At 45.7% G+C, this 19,430-nt stretch overlaps 1 protein-coding gene across 5 annotated transcripts in view; it reads left to right on the top strand.

Annotated features, from left to right (window-relative positions):
• Positions 1–19,081, top strand: part of LOC132386034 (poly(rC)-binding protein 3-like) — a 103,703-nt gene extending 84,622 nt beyond the window's left edge. For 4 of the 5 annotated variants that reach the window (XM_059958320.1, XM_059958321.1, XM_059958319.1 and 1 more), the window contains 2 exons: positions 17,022–17,191; positions 18,713–19,081. In XM_059958320.1, coding sequence (XP_059814303.1) covers positions 17,022–17,191; positions 18,713–18,749 — 207 coding nt within the window. In that variant the 3' untranslated portion in view covers positions 18,750–19,081. The remainder of the gene's footprint in view (positions 1–17,021; positions 17,192–18,712) is intronic. The other variant, XM_059958323.1, reaches the window with a different exon arrangement.
• The last annotated feature ends 349 nt before the right edge of the window (positions 19,082–19,430 follow it).

Here is a 19,430-nt window from a genome sequence, read left to right as displayed (position 1 = left end):
GAGAGGGATTTCACAGAGAGATCGGAGAGGGATTTCACAGAGAGATTGGAGAGGGAATTCACAGAGAGAGGGGAGAGAGGAGGGAATTCACAGAGGGTTGGAAGAGAGGAGGTAATTCACAGAGAGATGGGAGAGGAGGCGATTGACAGAGAGCTGGGAAAGAGGATGGAATTCACAGCGAGATGGGAGAAAGGAGGGAATTTACAGAGATATTTGAGAGAGGGAATTTACTGAGATAGTAGAGTGGAGGGAAGTCACAGTGAGATGGGAGAGATGGGGGAATTCACAGAGAGATGGGAGAGTGGAGGGAACTTAAGGAAAGATGGGAGAGAGGAGCGAATTCACAGTGAGATGGGAGAGGATGGAATTCACAGAGAGATGGGAGAGGAGGGAATTCACAGAGCGATGGAATATAGGAGGGAATTTACAGAGAGATTGGAGAAGGCATTTACTGGTAGAAAGGAGAGAATTTATAGAGACATGGGAGAGCATTTTACAGAGAGATGGGAGAGTGGAGTGAATTCACAGATGGGAGGGGGAGGAGGGAATTGACAGAGATGGGAGAGTATAGGGTATTCACAGAGAGATGGAAGAGAAGGGAATTCACTGAGAGATGGGAGAGTGGAGGGAATTCACTGAGACATGGGTGACAGTGGAGGGAATTCAGAGTGATGAGAGAGGATGGAATTCACAGAGAGATTGGAGAAGGGAGGGAATTTTCAGAGAGATTGGAGTGAAGAGACAATTCACAGAGAGATGGGAGCGAAAGGATTTCACAGAGAGCTAGGAGAGTGGAGGGATTTCACAGAGAGATCAGAGAGGGATTTCACAGAGAGATAGGAGAGTGGAGGGATTTCACAGTGAGGTGGGAGAAAGGAGGGAATTCAGAGATGGGAGAGAGGATGGAATTCACAGAGAGATTGGAGAGAAGGGATTTCACAGAGAGATGGGAGAGGAGGGATTTCACAGAGAAATGGGAACGAAAGGATTTCACAGAGAGATGGGAGAGGAGGGATTTCAGAGAGATTGGCAAGGAATTTCACAGGGATTGGAGAGGGATTTCACTGAGAGAGGGGAGAAAGGAGGGAATTCACTGAGATTGGAGAGGAAGGAATTCACATTGATGGGAGAGGAGGGATTTCACAGAGGGATGGGAGAGTGTAGGGAATTCAGAGAGATTGAAGATGAGGGAAACGGTGATGGGAGAGAGAGGAAATTCACAGAGAGGGGAATGAGTGGGGAATTCAGAGAGATGGGAATGAGCAGGGAATTCACAGAGAGATAGGAGAGGAGCGAATTCACAGAGAGCTGGGAGAAAGAAGGGATTTCACAGAGAGAGTGAAGAGGGCATTTACTGGGAGAGAGGAGAGAATTTATAGAGACATGGGAGAGGTTTTCACAGAGAGATGGGAGAATGGAGTGAATTCACAGAGATGGGAGAGGAGGGAATTCACAGGGATGGGAGAGTGGAGGGAATTCACAAAGAGGTGGGATATAGGAGGGAATTTACAGAGAGTTTGGAGAGGGTATTTACTAGGAGAGAGTAGAGAATTTATAGAGAGATGGGAGAGGAGTTCACATAGAGATGGGAGGGGAGGGATTTCACAGCGAAATGGCAGAGTGGAGGGAATTCACAGAGAGAGGAGAGAAGGGAATTCACAGAGAGATTGGAGAGAGGTGGGAATTTACAGAGAGATTGGAGAGGTGGGAATTCAGAGAGAGATGGGAGATAAGAAAATTCACAGAGAGATGGGAGAGTGGAGGGAATTCACTGAGAGATAGGAGAGTGGAGGGATTTCACAGAGAGATGGGAGATAGGAGGGAATACAGAGAGATTGGAAAGGAGGGAATTCAGGGAGAGATGGGAGAGGATTTCATAGAGAGATGGGAGAGAAGGGAATTCACATTGAGATGGGAGAGTGGAGGGAATTCAATGAGAGATAGGAGAGTGGAGGGATTTCACAGAGAGATGGGAGATACGAGGGAATACATAGAGAGATTGGAAAGGAGGGAATTCAGGAAGAGAAGGGAATTCACTGAGAGTTGGGAGGTATTTCACAGAGAGATGGGAGAGCAGGCAATTGACAGAGATGGGAAAGAGGATGGAATTCACAGAGAGATGGAAGAAAGGACGGAATTTACAGAGATATTGGAGAGAGGGTGTTTACTGAGATAGTAGAGTGGAGGGAAGTCACAGTGAGATCAGAGAGATGGGAGAGTGGAGGGAACTTAAGGAGAGATGGGAGAGAGGAGCGAATTCACAGTGAGATGGGAGAGGAGGGAATTCACAGAGAGATGGGAGAGGAGGGAATTCACAGAGAGATGGGAGAGGAGAGATTTCACAGAGAGATGGAAGAGAAGGGAATTCACAGAGATATGGGAGTGTGTAGGGAATTCACAGAGATTTGGGAGAGAAGGGAATTTACAGAGAGATTGGAGAGAGGTGGGAATTTACAGAGAGATGGGAGATAGGAGGGAATACATAGAGAGATTGGAAAGGAGGGAATTCAGGGAGAGATGGGAGAGGATTTCATAGAGAGATGGGAGAGAAGGGAATTCACATTGAGATGGGAGAGTGGAGGGAATTCACTGAGAGATAGGAGAGTGGAGGGATTTCACAGAGAGATGGGAGATAGCAGGGAATACATAGAGAGATTGGAAAGGAGGGAATTCAGGGAGAGAAGGGAATTCACTGAGAGTTGGGAGGTATTTCACAGAGAGATGGGAGAGCAGGCACTTGACAGAGATGGGAAAGAGGATGGAATTCACAGAGAGATGGAAGAAAGGACGGAATTTACAGAGAAATTGGAGAGAGGGTGTTTACTGAGATAGTAGAGTGGAGGGAAGTCACAGTGAGATCAGAGAGATGGGAGAGTGGAGGGAACTTATGGAGAGATGGGAGAGAGGAGCGAATTCACAGTGAGATGGGAGAGGAGGGAATTCACAGAGAGATGGGAGAGGAGGGAATTCACAGAGATATGGGAGAGAAGGGAATTTACAGAGAGATTGGAGAGAGGTGGAAATTCAGAGATGGGATGTAGGAGGGAATTTACAGAGAGATTGGAGAGGGCATTTACTTGGAGAGAGTAGAGAATTTATAGAGAGATGGGAGAGGATTTCACATAGAAATGGGAGAGGAGGGATTTCACAGCGAAATGGCAGAGTGGAAGGAATTCACATTGATCGGAGAGAGGAGGAAATTCACAGAGAGATTGAAGAAAGGAGGGAATACATAGAGAGATTGGAGAGGAGGGAATTCAGGGAGAGATGGGAGAGAAGGGAATTCACTGAGAGTTGGGAGGAAGGACGGAATTTACATAGATATTGGAGAGAGGGTGTTTACTGAGATATAGGAGAGTGGAGGGAAGTCACAGTGAGATGGGAGAGTGGAGGGAACTTAAGGAGAGATGGGAGAGAGGAGCGAATTCACAGAGAGATGGGAGAGGAGGGAATTCACAGAGAGATTGAAGAGAAATGAATTCACAGACATAAGGGAGTGTGTGGGGAATTCACAGAGAGATGGGAGAGAGGAGGGAATTCACAGAGATATGGGAGAGAAGGGAATTTACAGAGAGATTGGAGAGGGCATTTACTTGGAGTGAGTAGAGAATTTATAGAGTGATGGGAGAGGATTTCATATAGAGATGGGAGAGGAGGGATTTCACAGAGAGATTGGAGAGAGGTGGGAATTTTCCGAGAGATGGGTGAAAGGAGGGTGTGCACAGAGAAATGGGAGTGGAGGGAATTCACAGAGAGATGGGAGGAGGGATTTCACAGAGAGATGGGATAGAAGGGAATTCACTTTGATAGGAGAGAGGAGGGAATTCACAGAGAAATGGGATAGAAGGGATTTCAGAGTTGGGAGAGGGGAGAAACTTTACAGAGAGTTGAGAGTGTGGAGGGAATTCACAGAGAGATGAGAGATAGGAGGGAATTTACAGAGAGATTGTAGAGGGCATTTACGGAGAGAGGAGAGGATTTCACAGAGAGGTGCGAGAGTGGAGTGAATTCACAGAGATGGGAGAGTAGAGGGAATTCACAGAGAGATGGAGGAGAAGGGAATTCACTGAGAGAGGGGAGACAGTGGTGGGAATTCACAGAGATGAGAGAGGATGGAATTCACAGAGAGATTGGAGAAGGGAGGGAATTTTCAGATAGATTGGAGTGAAGGGACAATTCACAGAGAGATGGGAGCGAAAGGATTTCACAGGGAGATAGGAGAGTGGAGGGATTTCACAGAGAGATGAGAGATAGGAAGGAATTTACAGAGAAATTGTAGAGGGCATTTACTGGGAGAGGAGAGAATTTATAGAGACATGGGAGAGGATTTCACAGAGAGATGGGAGAGTGGAGTGAATTCGCAGAGATGGGAGAGTTGAGGGAATTCACTGAAAGATGGGAGACAGTGGAGGGAATTCAGAGAGATGAGAGAGAATGGAATTCACAGAGAGATTGGAGAAGGGAGGGAATTTTCGGAGAGATTGGAGTCAAGAGACAATTCACAGAGAGATGGGAGCGAAATGATTTCACAGGGAGATAGCAGAGTGGAGGGATTTCACAGAGAGATCGGAGAGAGGTGGGAATTCACAGAGAGATGGGAGAGGAGGCAATTGACAGAGAGCTGGGAAAGAGGATGGAATTCACAGCGAGATGGGAGAAAGGAGGGAATTTACAGAGATATTGGAGAGAGGGAATTTACTGAGATATAGGAGAGTGAAGGGAAGTCAGTGAGATGGGAGAGATGGGGGAATTCACAGAGAGTTGGGAGAGAGGAGGGAATTCTCAGAGAGTTGGGAGAGAGGAGGTAATTCACAGAGAGATGGGAGAGGAGGCAATTGATAGAGAGATGGGAAAGAGGATGGAATTCACATAGAGATGGGAGAGGAGGGATTTCACAGCGAAATGGCAGAGTGGAGGGAAGTCACAGAGAGAGGTGAGAAGGGAATTCACAGAGAGATGTTAGAGTGGAAGGAATTCACATTGATTGGAGAGAGGAGGGAATTCACATTGATAGGAGAGAGGAGGGAATTCACAGAGAGATGGGAGAGAGAATGGATTTCACATTGATAGGCGAGTGGAGGTAATTTCCAGAGAGATTGAAGATAGGAGAGAATTCAGGGAGAGATGGGAGAGAAGGGAATTCACTGAGAGTTGGGAGAGAGTGGAGGGAATTTACAGAGAGATTGGAGTGAAGAGACAATTCACAGAGATGGGAGTGAAAGGATATCACAGGGAGACAGGAGAGTGGAGGGATTTAAGTGGAGAGATCGGAGAGGGATTTCACAGAGAGATCGGAGAGGGATTTCACAGAGAGATTGGAGAGGGAATTCACAGAGAGAGGGGAGAGAGGAGGGAATTCACAGAGATGGGAGAGAGGAGGGAATTCACAGAGAGTTGGAAGAGAGGAGGCAATTTGGAGAGCAGTTGGAAAAAGGAGGGAATTTAAAGAGTGATTGGAGAAAGGAAGGAATTCACTGAGATTGAAGAGGAGGGAATTCACATTGATGGGAGAGAGGAGGGAATTCACAGAGGATGGAGAGTGGCGGGAATTTAGTTGGGAGAGAGGATTGAATTCACTGAGAGGTGGTAGAGATGGGATTTCACAGAGATGGGAGAGGGGATTTACTGGGAGAGAGGAGAAACTTTACAGAGAGATGGGAGAGAGGAGGGAATTCACAGAGAGATGGGAGAGGAGGGAATTCACAGAGAGATGGGAAAGGAGGGATTTCACAGAATCATGGCAGAGGAATGATTTCACAGAGAAATGACAGAGTGGGGGGAATTCACAGAGAAGAAGAGAAGGGAATTCAGAGAGGATGGAATTCACCGAGATGGGAGACAAGAGGGAATTCACAGAGAGTTGGGGGAGAGGAGGTAATTCACAGAGAGATGGGAGAGGAGGCCATTGACAGAGAGATGGGAAAGAGGATGGAATTCACAGAGAGATGGGAGAAAGGAGGGAATTTACAGAGATATTGGAGAGAGAGAATTTACTGAGATATAGGAGAGTGGAGGGAAGTCACAGTGAGATGGGGGAATTCACAGAGAGATGGGAGAGTGGAGGGAACTTTAGGAGAGACAGGAGAGAGGAGCGAATTCACAGAGAGATGGGAGAGGTGGGAATTCACAGAGAGATTGGAGAGAGGTGGGAATTTTCAGAGAGATGGTGAAAGGAGGGTGTGCACAGAGAGATGGGAGTGGAGGGAATTCACAGAAAGATGGGAGGAGGGATTTTACAGAGAAATGGGATAGAAGGGAATTCACTTTGATAGTAGAGAGGAGGGAATTCACAGAGAAATGGGATAGAAGGGATTTCAGAGTTGGGAGAGGGGAGAAACTACAGAGAGTTGGGAGTGTGGAGGGAATTCACAGAGAGATGGGAGATAGGAGGGAATTTACAGAGAGATTGGAGAGGGCATTTACTTGGAGAGAGGAGAGAATTTATAGAGAGATGGGAGAGGAGGGATTTCACAGCGAAATGGCAGAGTGGAGGGATTTCACAGAGAGAGGAGAGAAGGGAATTCACAGAGAGATGGGAGAGTGGAAGGAATTCACATTGATAGGAGAGATGGGAGAGAGGAGCAAATTCACAGAGAGAAGGGAGAAGAGGGAATTCACAGAGCTGGGATAGGAGGGAATGCACCGAGAGATGAAAGAGAAGGGAATTCACAGAGATATGGGAGAGTGGAGGGAATTCACTGAGAGATGGGAGAGAGGAGGGAATTTACAGAGAGATTGGAGAGAGGTGGGAATTCACAGGGTGATGGGAGAGAGGATGGAATTCACAGAGAGATTGTAGGGAAGGGATTTCACAGAGATGGGATAGAGGGGATTTACTTGGAGAGAGGAGAAAATTTACAGAGACATGGGAGAGTGGAGTGAATACACAGAGATTGGAGAATGAAGGGAATTCACTGAGAGGTTGGAGAGGAGGGAATTCACATTGATGGAAGAAAGGTGGGAATTCGCAGAGAGATGGGAGAAAGGAGGGTATTTACAGAGAGTTTGGAGTGAAGAGACATTTCATAGAGAGATGGGAACGAAAGGATTTCACAGAGAGATAGGAGAGTGGAGGGATTTCACAGAGAGATCGGAGAGGGATTTCACAGAGGGGCGAGAGGAGGGAATTCACAGAGTTGGAAGAGAGGAGGCAATTTGGAGAGCAATTGGAGAAAGGAAGTAATTTAAAGAGTGATTGGAGAAAGGAAGGAATTCACTGAGATTGAAGAGGAGGGAATTCACATTGATGGGAGAGAGGAGGGAATTCACAGTGACGGGAGAGTGGCGGGAATTTAGTTGGGAGAGTGGATGGAATTCACTGAGAGGTGGTAGAGTTGGGATTTCACAGAGATGGGAGAAGGGATTTAACTGGGAGAGAGGAGAAACTTTACAGAGAGATGGGAGAGAGGAGGGAATTCACAGAGAGATGGGAGAGGAGTGATTTCACAGAGAAATGACAGAGTGGGGAGAATTCACAGAGAGAGGAGAGAAGAGAATTCAGAGAGGATGGAATTCACCGAGATGGGAGACAGGAGGGAATTTACAGAGAGATTGGAGAGGGGATTTACTGGGAGAGAGGAGAGAATTTATAGAGAGATGGGAGAGGATTTCATAGAGAGATGGGAGAGAAGGGAATTCACAGAGAGATAGAGTGGAGAGATTTCACAGAGTGATGGGAGATAGGAGGGAATTTACAGAGAGATTGGAGAGGGCATTTAGTTGGAGAGAGGAGAGAATTTATAGAGAGATGGGAGAGGATTTCACAGAGATTGCAGAGGAGGTAATTCACAGAGAGATAGTGCAGGGAATTCACAGAGAAATGGGAGAGGGTATTTCAGAGAGATCTGAGAGTGGAGGGAAATCAGGGATGGAATAGAGGATGGAATTCACAGAGTTGGTAGAGAATTCACTGAGAGATGGGAGAAAGGAAAGAATTTACAGCGAGATTGGAGTGAAGAGACAATTCACAGAGAGATGGGATGACAGGATTTCACAGAGAGATAGGAGAGTGGAGGGATTTCACAGTGAGGTGGGAGAAAGGAGGGAATTCAGAGATGGGAGAGAGGATGGAATTCACAGAGAGATTGTAGAGAAGGGATTTCACAGAGATGGGATAGAGGGGATTTACTTGGAGAGAGGAGAAAATTTACAGAGACATGGGAGAGTGGAGTGAATACACAGAGATTGGAGAATGAAGGGAATTCACTGAGAGGTTGGAGAGGAGGGAATTCACATTGATGGAAGAAAGGAGGGAATTCGCAGAGAGATGGGAATTTACAGAGAGATTGGAGTGAAGAGACAATTCACAGAGAGATGGGAGCGAAAGGATTTCACAGAGAGATAGGAGAGTGGAGGGATTTCACAGAGAGATCGGAGAGGGATTTCACAGAGAGAGGGGAGAGGAGGGAATTCACAGAGTTGGAAGAGAGGAGGCAATTTGGAGAGCAATTGGAGAAAGGAAGGAATTCACTGAGATTGAAGAGGAGGGAATTCACATTGATGGGAGAGAGGAGGGAATTCACAGAGACGGGAGAGTGTCGGGAATTTAGTTGGGAGAGAGGATGGAATTCACTGAGAGGTGGTAGAGATGGGATTTCACAGAGATGGGAGAGGGGATTTACTGGGAGAGAGGAGAAACTTTACAGAGAGATGGGAGAGAGGAGGGAATTCACAGAGATGGGAGAGAGGAGGGAATTCACAGAGAGTTGGAAGAGAGGAGGCAATTTGGAGAGCAGTTGGAAAAAGGAGGGAATTTAAAGAGTGATTGGAGAAAGGAAGGAATTCACTGAGATTGAAGAGGAGGGAATTCACATTGATGGGAGAGAGGAGGGAATTCACAGAGACGGGAGAGTGGCGGGAATTTAGTTGGGAGAGAGGATTGAATTCACTGAGAGGTGGTAGAGATGGGATTTCACAGAGATGGGAGAGGGGATTTACTGGGAGAGAGGAGAAACTTTACAGAGAGATGGGAGAGAGGAGGGAATTCACAGAGATGGGAGAGAGGAGGGAATTCACAGAGAGTTGGAAGAGAGGAGGCAATTTGGAGAGCAGTTGGAAAAAGGAGGGAATTTAAAGAGTGATTGGAGAAAGGAAGGAATTCACTGAGATTGAAGAGGAGGGAATTCACATTGATGGGAGAGAGGAGGGAATTCACAGAGACGGGAGAGTGGCGGGAATTTAGTTGGGAGAGAGGATTGAATTCACTGAGAGGTGGTAGAGATGGGATTTCACAGAGATGGGAGAGGGGATTTACTGGGAGAGAGGAGAAACTTTACAGAGAGATGGGAGAGAGGAGGGAATTCACAGAGAGATGGGAGAGGAGGGAATTCACAGAGAGATGGGAAAGGAGGGATTTCACAGAATCATGGCAGAGGAATGATTTCACAGAGAAATGACAGAGTGGGGGGAATTCACAGAGAAGAAGAGAAGGGAATTCAGAGAGGATGGAATTCACCGAGATGGGAGACAAGAGGGAATTCACAGAGAGTTGGGGGAGAGGAGGTAATTCACAGAGAGATGGGAGAGGAGGCCATTGACAGAGAGATGGGAAAGAGGATGGAATTCACAGAGAGATGGGAGAAAGGAGGGAATTTACAGAGATATTGGAGAGAGAGAATTTACTGAGATATAGGAGAGTGGAGGGAAGTCACAGTGAGATGGGGGAATTCACAGAGAGATGGGAGAGTGGAGGGAACTTTAGGAGAGACAGGAGAGAGGAGCGAATTCACAGAGAGATGGGAGAGGTGGGAATTCACAGAGAGATTGGAGAGAGGTGGGAATTTTCAGAGAGATGGTGAAAGGAGGGTGTGCACAGAGAGATGGGAGTGGAGGGAATTCACAGAAAGATGGGAGGAGGGATTTTACAGAGAGATGGGATAGAAGGGAATTCACTTTGATAGTAAAGAGGAGGGAATTCACAGAGAAATGGGATAGAAGGGATTTCAGAGTTGGGAGAGGGGAGAAACTACAGAGAGTTGGGAGTGTGGAGGGAATTCACAGAGAGATGGGAGATAGGAGGGAATTTACAGAGAGATTGGAGAGGGCATTACTTGGAGAGAGGAGAGAATTTATAGAGAGATGGGAGAGGAGGGATTTCACAGCGAAATGGCAGAGTGGAGGGATTTCACAGAGAGAGGAGAGAAGGGAATTCACAGAGAGATGGGAGAGTGGAAGGAATTCACATTGATAGGAGAGATGGGAGAGAGGAGCAAATTCACAGAGAGAAGGGAGAAGAGGGAATTCACAGAGCTGGGATAGGAGGGAATGCACCGAGAGATGAAAGAGAAGGGAATTCACAGAGATATGGGAGAGTGGAGGGAATTCACTGAGAGATGGGAGAGAGGAGGGAATTTACAGAGAGATTGGAGAGAGGTGGGAATTCACAGGGTGATGGGAGAGAGGATGGAATTCACAGAGAGATTGTAGGGAAGGGATTTCACAGAGATGGGATAGAGGGGATTTACTTGGAGAGAGGAGAAAATTTACAGAGACATGGGAGAGTGGAGTGAATACACAGAGATTGGAGAATGAAGGGAATTCACTGAGAGGTTGGAGAGGAGGGAATTCACATTGATGGAAGAAAGGTGGGAATTCGCAGAGAGATGGGAGAAAGGAGGGTATTTACAGAGAGTTTGGAGTGAAGAGACATTTCATAGAGAGATGGGAACGAAAGGATTTCACAGAGAGATAGGAGAGTGGAGGGATTTCACAGAGAGATCGGAGAGGGATTTCACAGAGGGGCGAGAGGAGGGAATTCACAGAGTTGGAAGAGAGGAGGCAATTTGGAGAGCAATTGGAGAAAGGAAGTAATTTAAAGAGTGATTGGAGAAAGGAAGGAATTCACTGAGTTTGAAGAGGAGGGAATTCACATTGATGGGAGAGAGGAGGGAATTCACAGTGACGGGAGAGTGGCGGGAATTTAGTTGGGAGAGTGGATGGAATTCACTGAGAGGTGGTAGAGTTGGGATTTCACAGAGATGGGAGAAGGGATTTAACTGGGAGAGAGGAGAAACTTTACAGAGAGATGGGAGAGAGGAGGGAATTCACAGAGAGATGGGAGAGGAGTGATTTCACAGAGAAATGACAGAGTGGGGAGAATTCACAGAGAGAGGAGAGAAGAGAATTCAGAGAGGATGGAATTCACCGAGATGGGAGACAGGAGGGAATTTACAGAGAGATTGGAGAGGGGATTTACTGGGAGAGAGGAGAGAATTTATAGAGAGATGGGAGAGGATTTCATAGAGAGATGGGAGAGAAGGGAATTCACAGAGAGATAGAGTGGAGAGATTTCACAGAGTGATGGGAGATAGGAGGGAATTTACAGAGAGATTGGAGAGGGCATTTAGTTGGAGAGAGGAGAGAATTTATAGAGAGATGGGAGAGGATTTCACAGAGATTGCAGAGGAGGTAATTCACAGAGAGATAGTGCAGGGAATTCACAGAGAAATGGGAGAGGGTATTTCAGAGAGATCTGAGAGTGGAGGGAAATCAGAGGGATGGAATAGAGGATGGAATTCACAGAGTTGGTAGAGAATTCACTGAGAGATGGGAGAAAGGAAAGAATTTACAGCGAGATTGGAGTGAAGAGACAATTCACAGAGAGATGGGATGACAGGATTTCACAGAGAGATAGGAGAGTGGAGGGATTTCACAGTGAGGTGGGAGAAAGGAGGGAATTCAGAGATGGGAGAGAGGATGGAATTCACAGAGAGATTGTAGAGAAGGGATTTCACAGAGATGGGATAGAGGGGATTTACTTGGAGAGAGGAGAAAATTTACAGAGACATGGGAGAGTGGAGTGAATACACAGAGATTGGAGAATGAAGGGAATTCACTGAGAGGTTGGAGAGGAGGGAATTCACATTGATGGAAGAAAGGAGGGAATTCGCAGAGAGATGGGAGAAAGGAGGGAATTTACAGAGAGATTGGAGTGAAGAGACAATTCACAGAGAGATGGGAGCGAAAGGATTTCACAGAGAGATAGGAGAGTGGAGGGATTTCACAGAGAGATCGGAGAGGGATTTCACAGAGAGAGGGGAGAGGAGGGAATTCACAGAGTTGGAAGAGAGGAGGCAATTTGGAGAGCAATTGGAGAAAGGAAGGAATTCACTGAGATTGAAGAGGAGGGAATTCACATTGATGGGAGAGAGGAGGGAATTCACAGAGACGGGAGAGTGTCGGGAATTTAGTTGGGAGAGAGGATGGAATTCACTGAGAGGTGGTAGAGATGGGATTTCACAGAGATGGGAGAGGGGATTTACTGGGAGAGAGGAGAAACTTTACAGAGAGATGGGAGAGAGGAGGGATTTCACAGAGAGATGGGAGAGGAGGGATTTCACAGAGAGATGGGAGAGAAGGGATTTCACAGAGAGATGGGAGAGGAGGGATTTCACAGAGATGGGAGAGGAGGGATTTCACAGAGAGATGGGAACGAAAGGATTTCACAGAGAGAGGAGAGTGGAGGGATTTCACAGAGAGATTGGAGAGGGAATTCACTGAGAGAGTGGAGAAAGGAGGGAATTCACAGAGAGATGGGAGAGAGGAGGGAATTTACAGAGTGGAGAAAGGAGGGAATTCACTGAGATTGGAGAGGAGGGATTTCACAGAGGGATGGGAGAGTGTAGGGAATTCAGAGAGATTGAAGATGAGGGAATTCACATAGAGATGGGAAAGTAGATGGAATTTACTGAGATGGTAGAGCTGAGGGAAACAGTGATGTGAGAGAGAGGAAATTCACAGAGAGGGGAATGAGTGGGGAATTCAGAGAGGGGAATGAGTAGGGAATTCACAGAGAGGAGAGGAGCGAATTCAGAGAGATGGGAGAAAGGAGGGATTTCACAGAGAGATAGGAGAGTGTAGGGAATTCACAGAGAGATTGGAGAGGGAATTCACTGAGAGAGTGGAGAAAGGAGGGAATTCACAGAGAGATGGGAGAGAGGAGGGAATTTACAGAGTGGAGAAAGGAGGGAATTCACTGAGATTGGAGAGGAGGGATTTCACAGAGGGATGGGAGAGTGTAGGGAATTCAGAGAGATTGAAGATGAGGGAATTCACATAGAGATGGGAAAGTAGATGGAATTTACTGAGATGGTAGAGCTGAGGGAAACAGTGACGTGAGAGAGAGGAAATTCACAGAGGGGAAATGAGTGGGGAATTCAGAGAGGGGAATGAGCAGGGAATTCACAGAGAGGAGAGGAGCGAATTCAGAGAGATGGGAGAAAGGAGGGATTTCACAGAGAGATAGGAGAGTGTAGGGAATTGACAGAGAGATTGAAGAGGAGGGAATTCACAGAGAGATGGGAGAGGTCGGAATTCGCTATGAGATGGGAGAGGAGGGAATATACAGAGAGATGGGAGAGAGATGTGTCACAGTGAGATTTGACGGAGAATGGATGTCACAGTGATGCGAGAGTGATGGGGTTTCAGAGAGTTTGGACAGAGAAGGGGTGTCAGTGATTTTGGAGAATGGTTGTCAGATGTGAGAGAAAAGAGGTGTCACAGTTAACAAGGAAGACGTCTTTTAACAGTGATGGGAGAGAATGGGTTTCACGGAAGGATGGAGGTGAGTATATGTTTAACACAGCAGAGCGGGAAGGAGTATGACAGTGAAATAGAGGATGAATATCTGAAAGAGATTGAAGAGGGGAGATACGGGAATGGGACAGAGGATGGCATCTTGAGGGATGGGAGAGTGATAATGTGTCAAAGAGATGAGAGGAGGAGTGCCACATAGAGATGTTAACAGAAGGGATTTTACAGAGAGATGGAAGGAGGTTGTCAAAGAGACAATGGAAGTAGGGGTGTCACTGATGAGAAAACAGATGGGAGATGGGAGAAAAGAGGCATTTGTCAAATGGGACAGAGGAGTGTTTTTACAAAGAGATGGAATAGGACCTGTCAGGGAGTTGTGAAGTAGGCGTGTCACAGATGAGAAAACAGATGTTTCACAGAGCGATGCGAGAGACGAGTTTCACAGAGATGTTTATCAAAGAGATGGGACGTATGGGTGTCACAGATGAGAGAGCAGAGGTGTTTCAAAGACAGATGAGAGACAATAAGAGTGTCAGTGATAGGAGAGCAGTTGTGTCATAGAGTTGAGAAAGAGAACTGGTGTCACAGGGAGGTGAGGGGATTTTACAGGGACGTGACTGGAGATGTTCAACAGAGAGATGGGAGAAAGGGATGTTACTGAGAGATCAGAGTGTCAGAGCAATAGGAGTTAGGATGTTGCAGATAGGTGGAATAGAGGAGGTGCATCACAGAGAGATGGATGCGAAATGTTGTTTATCAGATAGAAGAGAGGAGATGTTTAACACAGGGATTGGTGGGAGGAGGGGATTCATAGAGGAATGGGAGAGGAGTGTTGTCAGAGATGTGAGAGTGTTGGGATCTCACAGAGAAGGGAGAGAGGAATTGTTTCTTAGGGAATTGGGGAGGAGGGCTATCACAAGTAAATTGGAGAGGGGCTGTGTTCAACAAATGCAAGGGAGGAAGGGTTTGTCAGAGAAAAGTAGTCATACTGTGGTGTCACAGAGACATGGGAGATAAGAGTATCACAGAATAATGAGGGGTGACACATGAGAGAGGTAGGTTATCAGAGAAATTGGAAAGAGAAGGAAATTTCCAGAGAAATAGAAGAGGTGTTAGAGACATGGGAAGGAATAGGGGTTTTGCAGGAATATAGGAGAGAAGCATTGTCATAGAGAGATGGTGTTACAGAGCATGGGAGTGTGAAGGGTTTTCACAGAGGGAGACTGGAGGATATCACAGAGATGGGGATTTGAGAGTTGTCACAAATGGGAGAGAGAAGGGGTTTCATGGTGAGATTGGGGAGAGGCAAGGTGTCAGATAGAGAAGAATGTTTTCATATCGAGATGGGAGAGGTGAGAGAATTTGCAGAAAACTAGAGATGAAGGATTTTATGGAATGATAGGAGATGAGTCAGAGAAATGAGGGAGAGGAGCGGGGTCATGGAATTAGCAATGTGGAGAAGTACTCACTTACTTTTAGAAACTAGTGTGGACCCCTTGTACAGCAATAACTTGACCAAATTTTTGGGGGAATTTGATGAGTCGTGCACATCAGTTTGGAGGAATTTTAGGACATTACTCCTTACAAAACTATTCAACTCTGGAATGATTGTAGACTTCCTTACATGTACTGCTTATTTAATTTCTGTCCACAATATTTCTATGGGATTTAGGTCAGGACTTGCTCATTCAAAAGCAATTTTTAAACCATTTTGTTATTAATATACACTTGTCACTTGGGTCATTGTCTTGTTGCTACTTCCACTATGCTTCACAGTTGGGATGAGGTTTTGGTATTGGCGTGTGATGCCCTTTTTCCCAAACACAATGATGTGTCAAGACATGACAAGTAGTTCTGATTTTATCTCATATACCCACAGAAGTGTGGTGGAACATCCAGGTGTTTTTTTTTTGCAAAGGAGACGTGCAGCAATGATTTTTTTGAGAGCAGTGATATTCCCTGTGGTCTCTTTCCATGAACACTATTCTTGTAGGTGTTTTTCTTATAATGGACACTTGAACAGCAACTTTAGCAAATTCTTGAGATTTCTATGTCTTTCTCCCGTTGGGTTCTTTTTAACTTCCTTCAGTATTGCATATTGTGGTCTTGATTTGATCTTTACAGGATAGCTGTTCCTAGGAAGATAACAACGGTACTGAATTTCCTTATTTGTAGACAATTTCTCTAATGTGGACTGATGAACACTCAATCTTTAGAAATGCTGTTGTAACCTTTTTCCAGATTTGTGCATCTCTAGAATTCTTCTAAGCTCCTCTGAAAGTTGTTTTGATCAAGGCATGGTGCATATAAGCAGATCTTTCTTGAGAAGAGTAGGCTTTGTCAGTAACATGACCTTCTGTTTGCTTTTTTTATAGGACAGGGTACATCTACAACTCACACTTCCAATCTCACTGATTGGAACACCTGACTCCAAATAGCTTTTGTAGAAGGGATTACGTCAGATGTTTTTGTAAATCTTCCAACAAATACATGTTGGATCATTTTTCTCAACAAATAAGTAATTTCTTGTATTTTTTAGATAGGTTCTTTTTATTTCGTTTTAGGACAGATGAAATCTGTTAACATTTTAGATCATAATTTATGCAGAAATTGAGAGGATTTTAGTACCACAGTATTTAAGAACACTCCTCTCTGCTGCCTCTCTGAACCATCCCTCTGATAACCCCTTCATCTCTTCCACTTCTCTGGGATCTCTTCTCTTGTCCTGTCACAGCTTATCCCATCTCTCTATGATGCTCCCTCCAATCTCTGTGACACCCCTCTTATCTCCCATCTCTCTTTGATACTGTCATCCATCCCTGTCTGTGACACCCCTCCACTCTGCATCCCCTCCTCTTCATCACATCTGCAACACATCCTCTAACACCCTTTCATATCTTCCCTCTTTGTCTTGCCCCTTGACCCTCCTTCCTGTCTGCAATACTCCCTGCTTTCTCCCTTCTCCCTGATTGCCAGTTTCCTGTGTGACATTCTCTCCTCTCTCTTGCACATTCCTCTGTCACACTTATCTTCTCACCTCCAACTCTCTTCACTCTGACACTCTTGTTTCCTGTCTGTGACATACCATTCTCTCTCCAGTCTGTCTGTGAGCCCCCAACCCCACTGCCTGTGACAACTCCTCTGACCCATCTGTCTGGCATCCCTTCTGCGTCCCATCTCTCTATAATGCCCCTCCTCTCTCCCATCTATCTGTAACACATCTGCACTTTCCCTCCTCTCTCGTTCTCATGCTATTCACTTCTGCTTCTCTGAGACACACTCACATCTGACATCCCTTTTCTTCCACCTCTCTGACATGCTCACCTCTCTATGAAACCCCTCCTCTCCCATTTCTCTGTGACAGTCCTCTCTTACCTCCATGACATCGGCTCTCTTTTCTCTCACCTCTCTAATGATTCCTCCTCTTCTGCCTTTCTGTGTTTCTCAACCCTTCAGACACCTCTTGTGACACCTCTCCTCTCATTTCCTAGCTGATTGGATGTATCATTGGACGACAAGGTAGCAAGATTAATGAAATCCGACAGATGTCTGGGGCACAGATCAAGATCTCCAACCCTGCCGAAGGCTCGAATGACCGACAGATCACCATCACTGGCTCACCTGCCAACATTAGTCTGGCACAGTACCTTATTAATGCAAGGCAAGATGTCAGGGGAGCTGACCATTTCCTCTCCCTCCCCAACCCTGATAGGAATTTAATGCAGCTCTGTTCCTGTTGTGTGACTTTTTAGCCTGTACTGTGACCATGATGACTAAGTGGGTCACAGGATCTGCTAATATGTGAGAGCATAACAGCTTCAGGTCCACCTTATCTATGCTGCAGTCCCTGAGATTATAACTGTGGACGGTACTCTACAGGCAGTCAGTCCCTGGATTACGAACGAGCTCTGTTCCTCAGTCTGTCTTTAAGTCGGATTTGTACGTAAGTCAAAACAGGTACATCCGGTATTATTTATTGTCAGTTAGTCAAACGTTTGTGTTAGTATATAGTGTATATTTTACCTTTCTATGCATATAAAACACTTAAGAAACGTATGTATTCCAATAATTAAACCATTGCGTTGCTTGGTAATAATTGTAGCTTTCATCTGGGCAGGGCCTTTCACATGCTCCATTATTCTCACCTTATCCTTTAAAATTGTTCAGATTGTTGACCGACTGTAGCCTAACTTTTTTCCAGTGACCGATGGTGTTTCACCTCTTTCAGATTTCTTTATTATTTTATTTTCAATCGCGATCATTTTCCATCAACGGAACAGAAACACTTGTGGATTCAGCAGCAGCCACAGGTGGTGGGTCCCGAGCTCCCCTGAGTTCTAAAGCCCACCTGCACTGAGACAAGTTAAATTGGACAAGTGAGGGTAGTGTTGACTGGAAAAGGGGTGTCAGGGTGAAACTTGCTAGAAAAGATCTAAGCCAAATACAAAGTTACACACTCAAAGTGTTAGTGGTAATGACTTAAAATGGCAGAAGCCGTCACATTTTTAATATAATGGGCTTCATGGCAGGCCATTTGTAAGTATGAGTTGTTCGTAAGTCTGAGGTTCGTAACTCAGGGACTGCCTGTATTAAGAACACCCTATTACAGTGGTGTTACAGGGAAGTACACTGGAACTACCACCCCAGCCTAAGATTGTTATATGTTAAATTTGGACTGGGGGGGATGAGATTCCAATCTGAGGCCCAGTTGGTTCCAGGCTGGTAGTGCATTCTCAGGAGGGGAGTAGAGGCAAACTATCCAACCAGACATCATCAGATCTCATCTACTACCTTAACCTTATCAGGATAAGCTGCATTGAATTCCAGTGAGAGACAGGAGTTTCCTGATCTCTGATGGGCCAGGAAGGAGTGTGGGGGCTGTTGCATCACATATGAACAGGGTGTGCAAAGTGCAGGAATGCAAGGGGAGTGTATCGGATCTGCTATTTGTGTGCATGTGCTTGCACTTCACTGTGTGTGGTTACATGAGGTGGTCTGTGTGACTATGTTTATGGTTCTAATACAGTGTGTATGCATGTATTTTGTAAACTTGTGTGCCCCTCCACTACCAACCCCTACCCAAACCTCCCTCCATCAACAAGTGCCCAGTACAGTGATTATTGTATAGTATGGTATTCACACTGCTCACACATGCCTTTCTTCTTCTTTCCCTACATTCTAGGTTGTCTTCCGAAGCATCAGGAATGGCGAGTCAGTAATACAGTCTCCTTGACCAGTTCTACGCCCATGCAGTTTGTAAATTTGTACCTGTCTGCGGCCTGGCAGTTCAACTACCCTGTCTTTCTTCCTTCGCTACCCTTTCCTTTGTTGGATATTCCTGCACCCAAATCTCTATATATTTGCCTTTCCTCTGCTCCCCTCTTTTTACTTGCTTTGGATTTTTTTGACTTTTGATTTGAAAACCATCATTTAAGAGAGATGGTTGAAAGTGCATAACAGCAGTTGTATCCCAAGCAGACTGATGTCTCCCTGGTGTCAACTAAAATTCTGTAATGTTGGAATTTTTTAATAAATGAAAAGACAAGAACAACTGGGGATCAAACCTATGTTGAACATTCTATCACAGTCTGTAAAGCAGAGAGGGTAGTGTTGAGTGAGGATGGATAAGGTGGTTTATGTGATTGTCAGATGTTATGGAACCCAGTGATGCAGGGGGTAGAACTGCTACATCATTGCTTCAGAAATTCAGGTTCAATCCTGACCAGTTTGAGATGTGTCTGTTTTAATGCAAGGAGTGTTGTGATCAATGTGAATGAGCTTAGAGTGTGGATCAGTACTTGGAGCAATGATGTGGTGACCATTACAGAGACTTGGATGGCTCAGGGGCAGGAATGGTTACTTCAAGTGCCAGGCTTTAGATGTTTCAGAAAGGACAGGGA

Source organism: Hypanus sabinus (assembly GCF_030144855.1).
Source record: "Hypanus sabinus isolate sHypSab1 chromosome Y unlocalized genomic scaffold, sHypSab1.hap1 SUPER_Y_unloc_8, whole genome shotgun sequence".
Lineage (NCBI taxonomy): Eukaryota > Metazoa > Chordata > Chondrichthyes > Myliobatiformes > Dasyatidae > Hypanus > Hypanus sabinus.
Note: the sequence above shows the minus strand (reverse complement) of the source record. Positions and strands in the feature narration are given on the sequence as shown.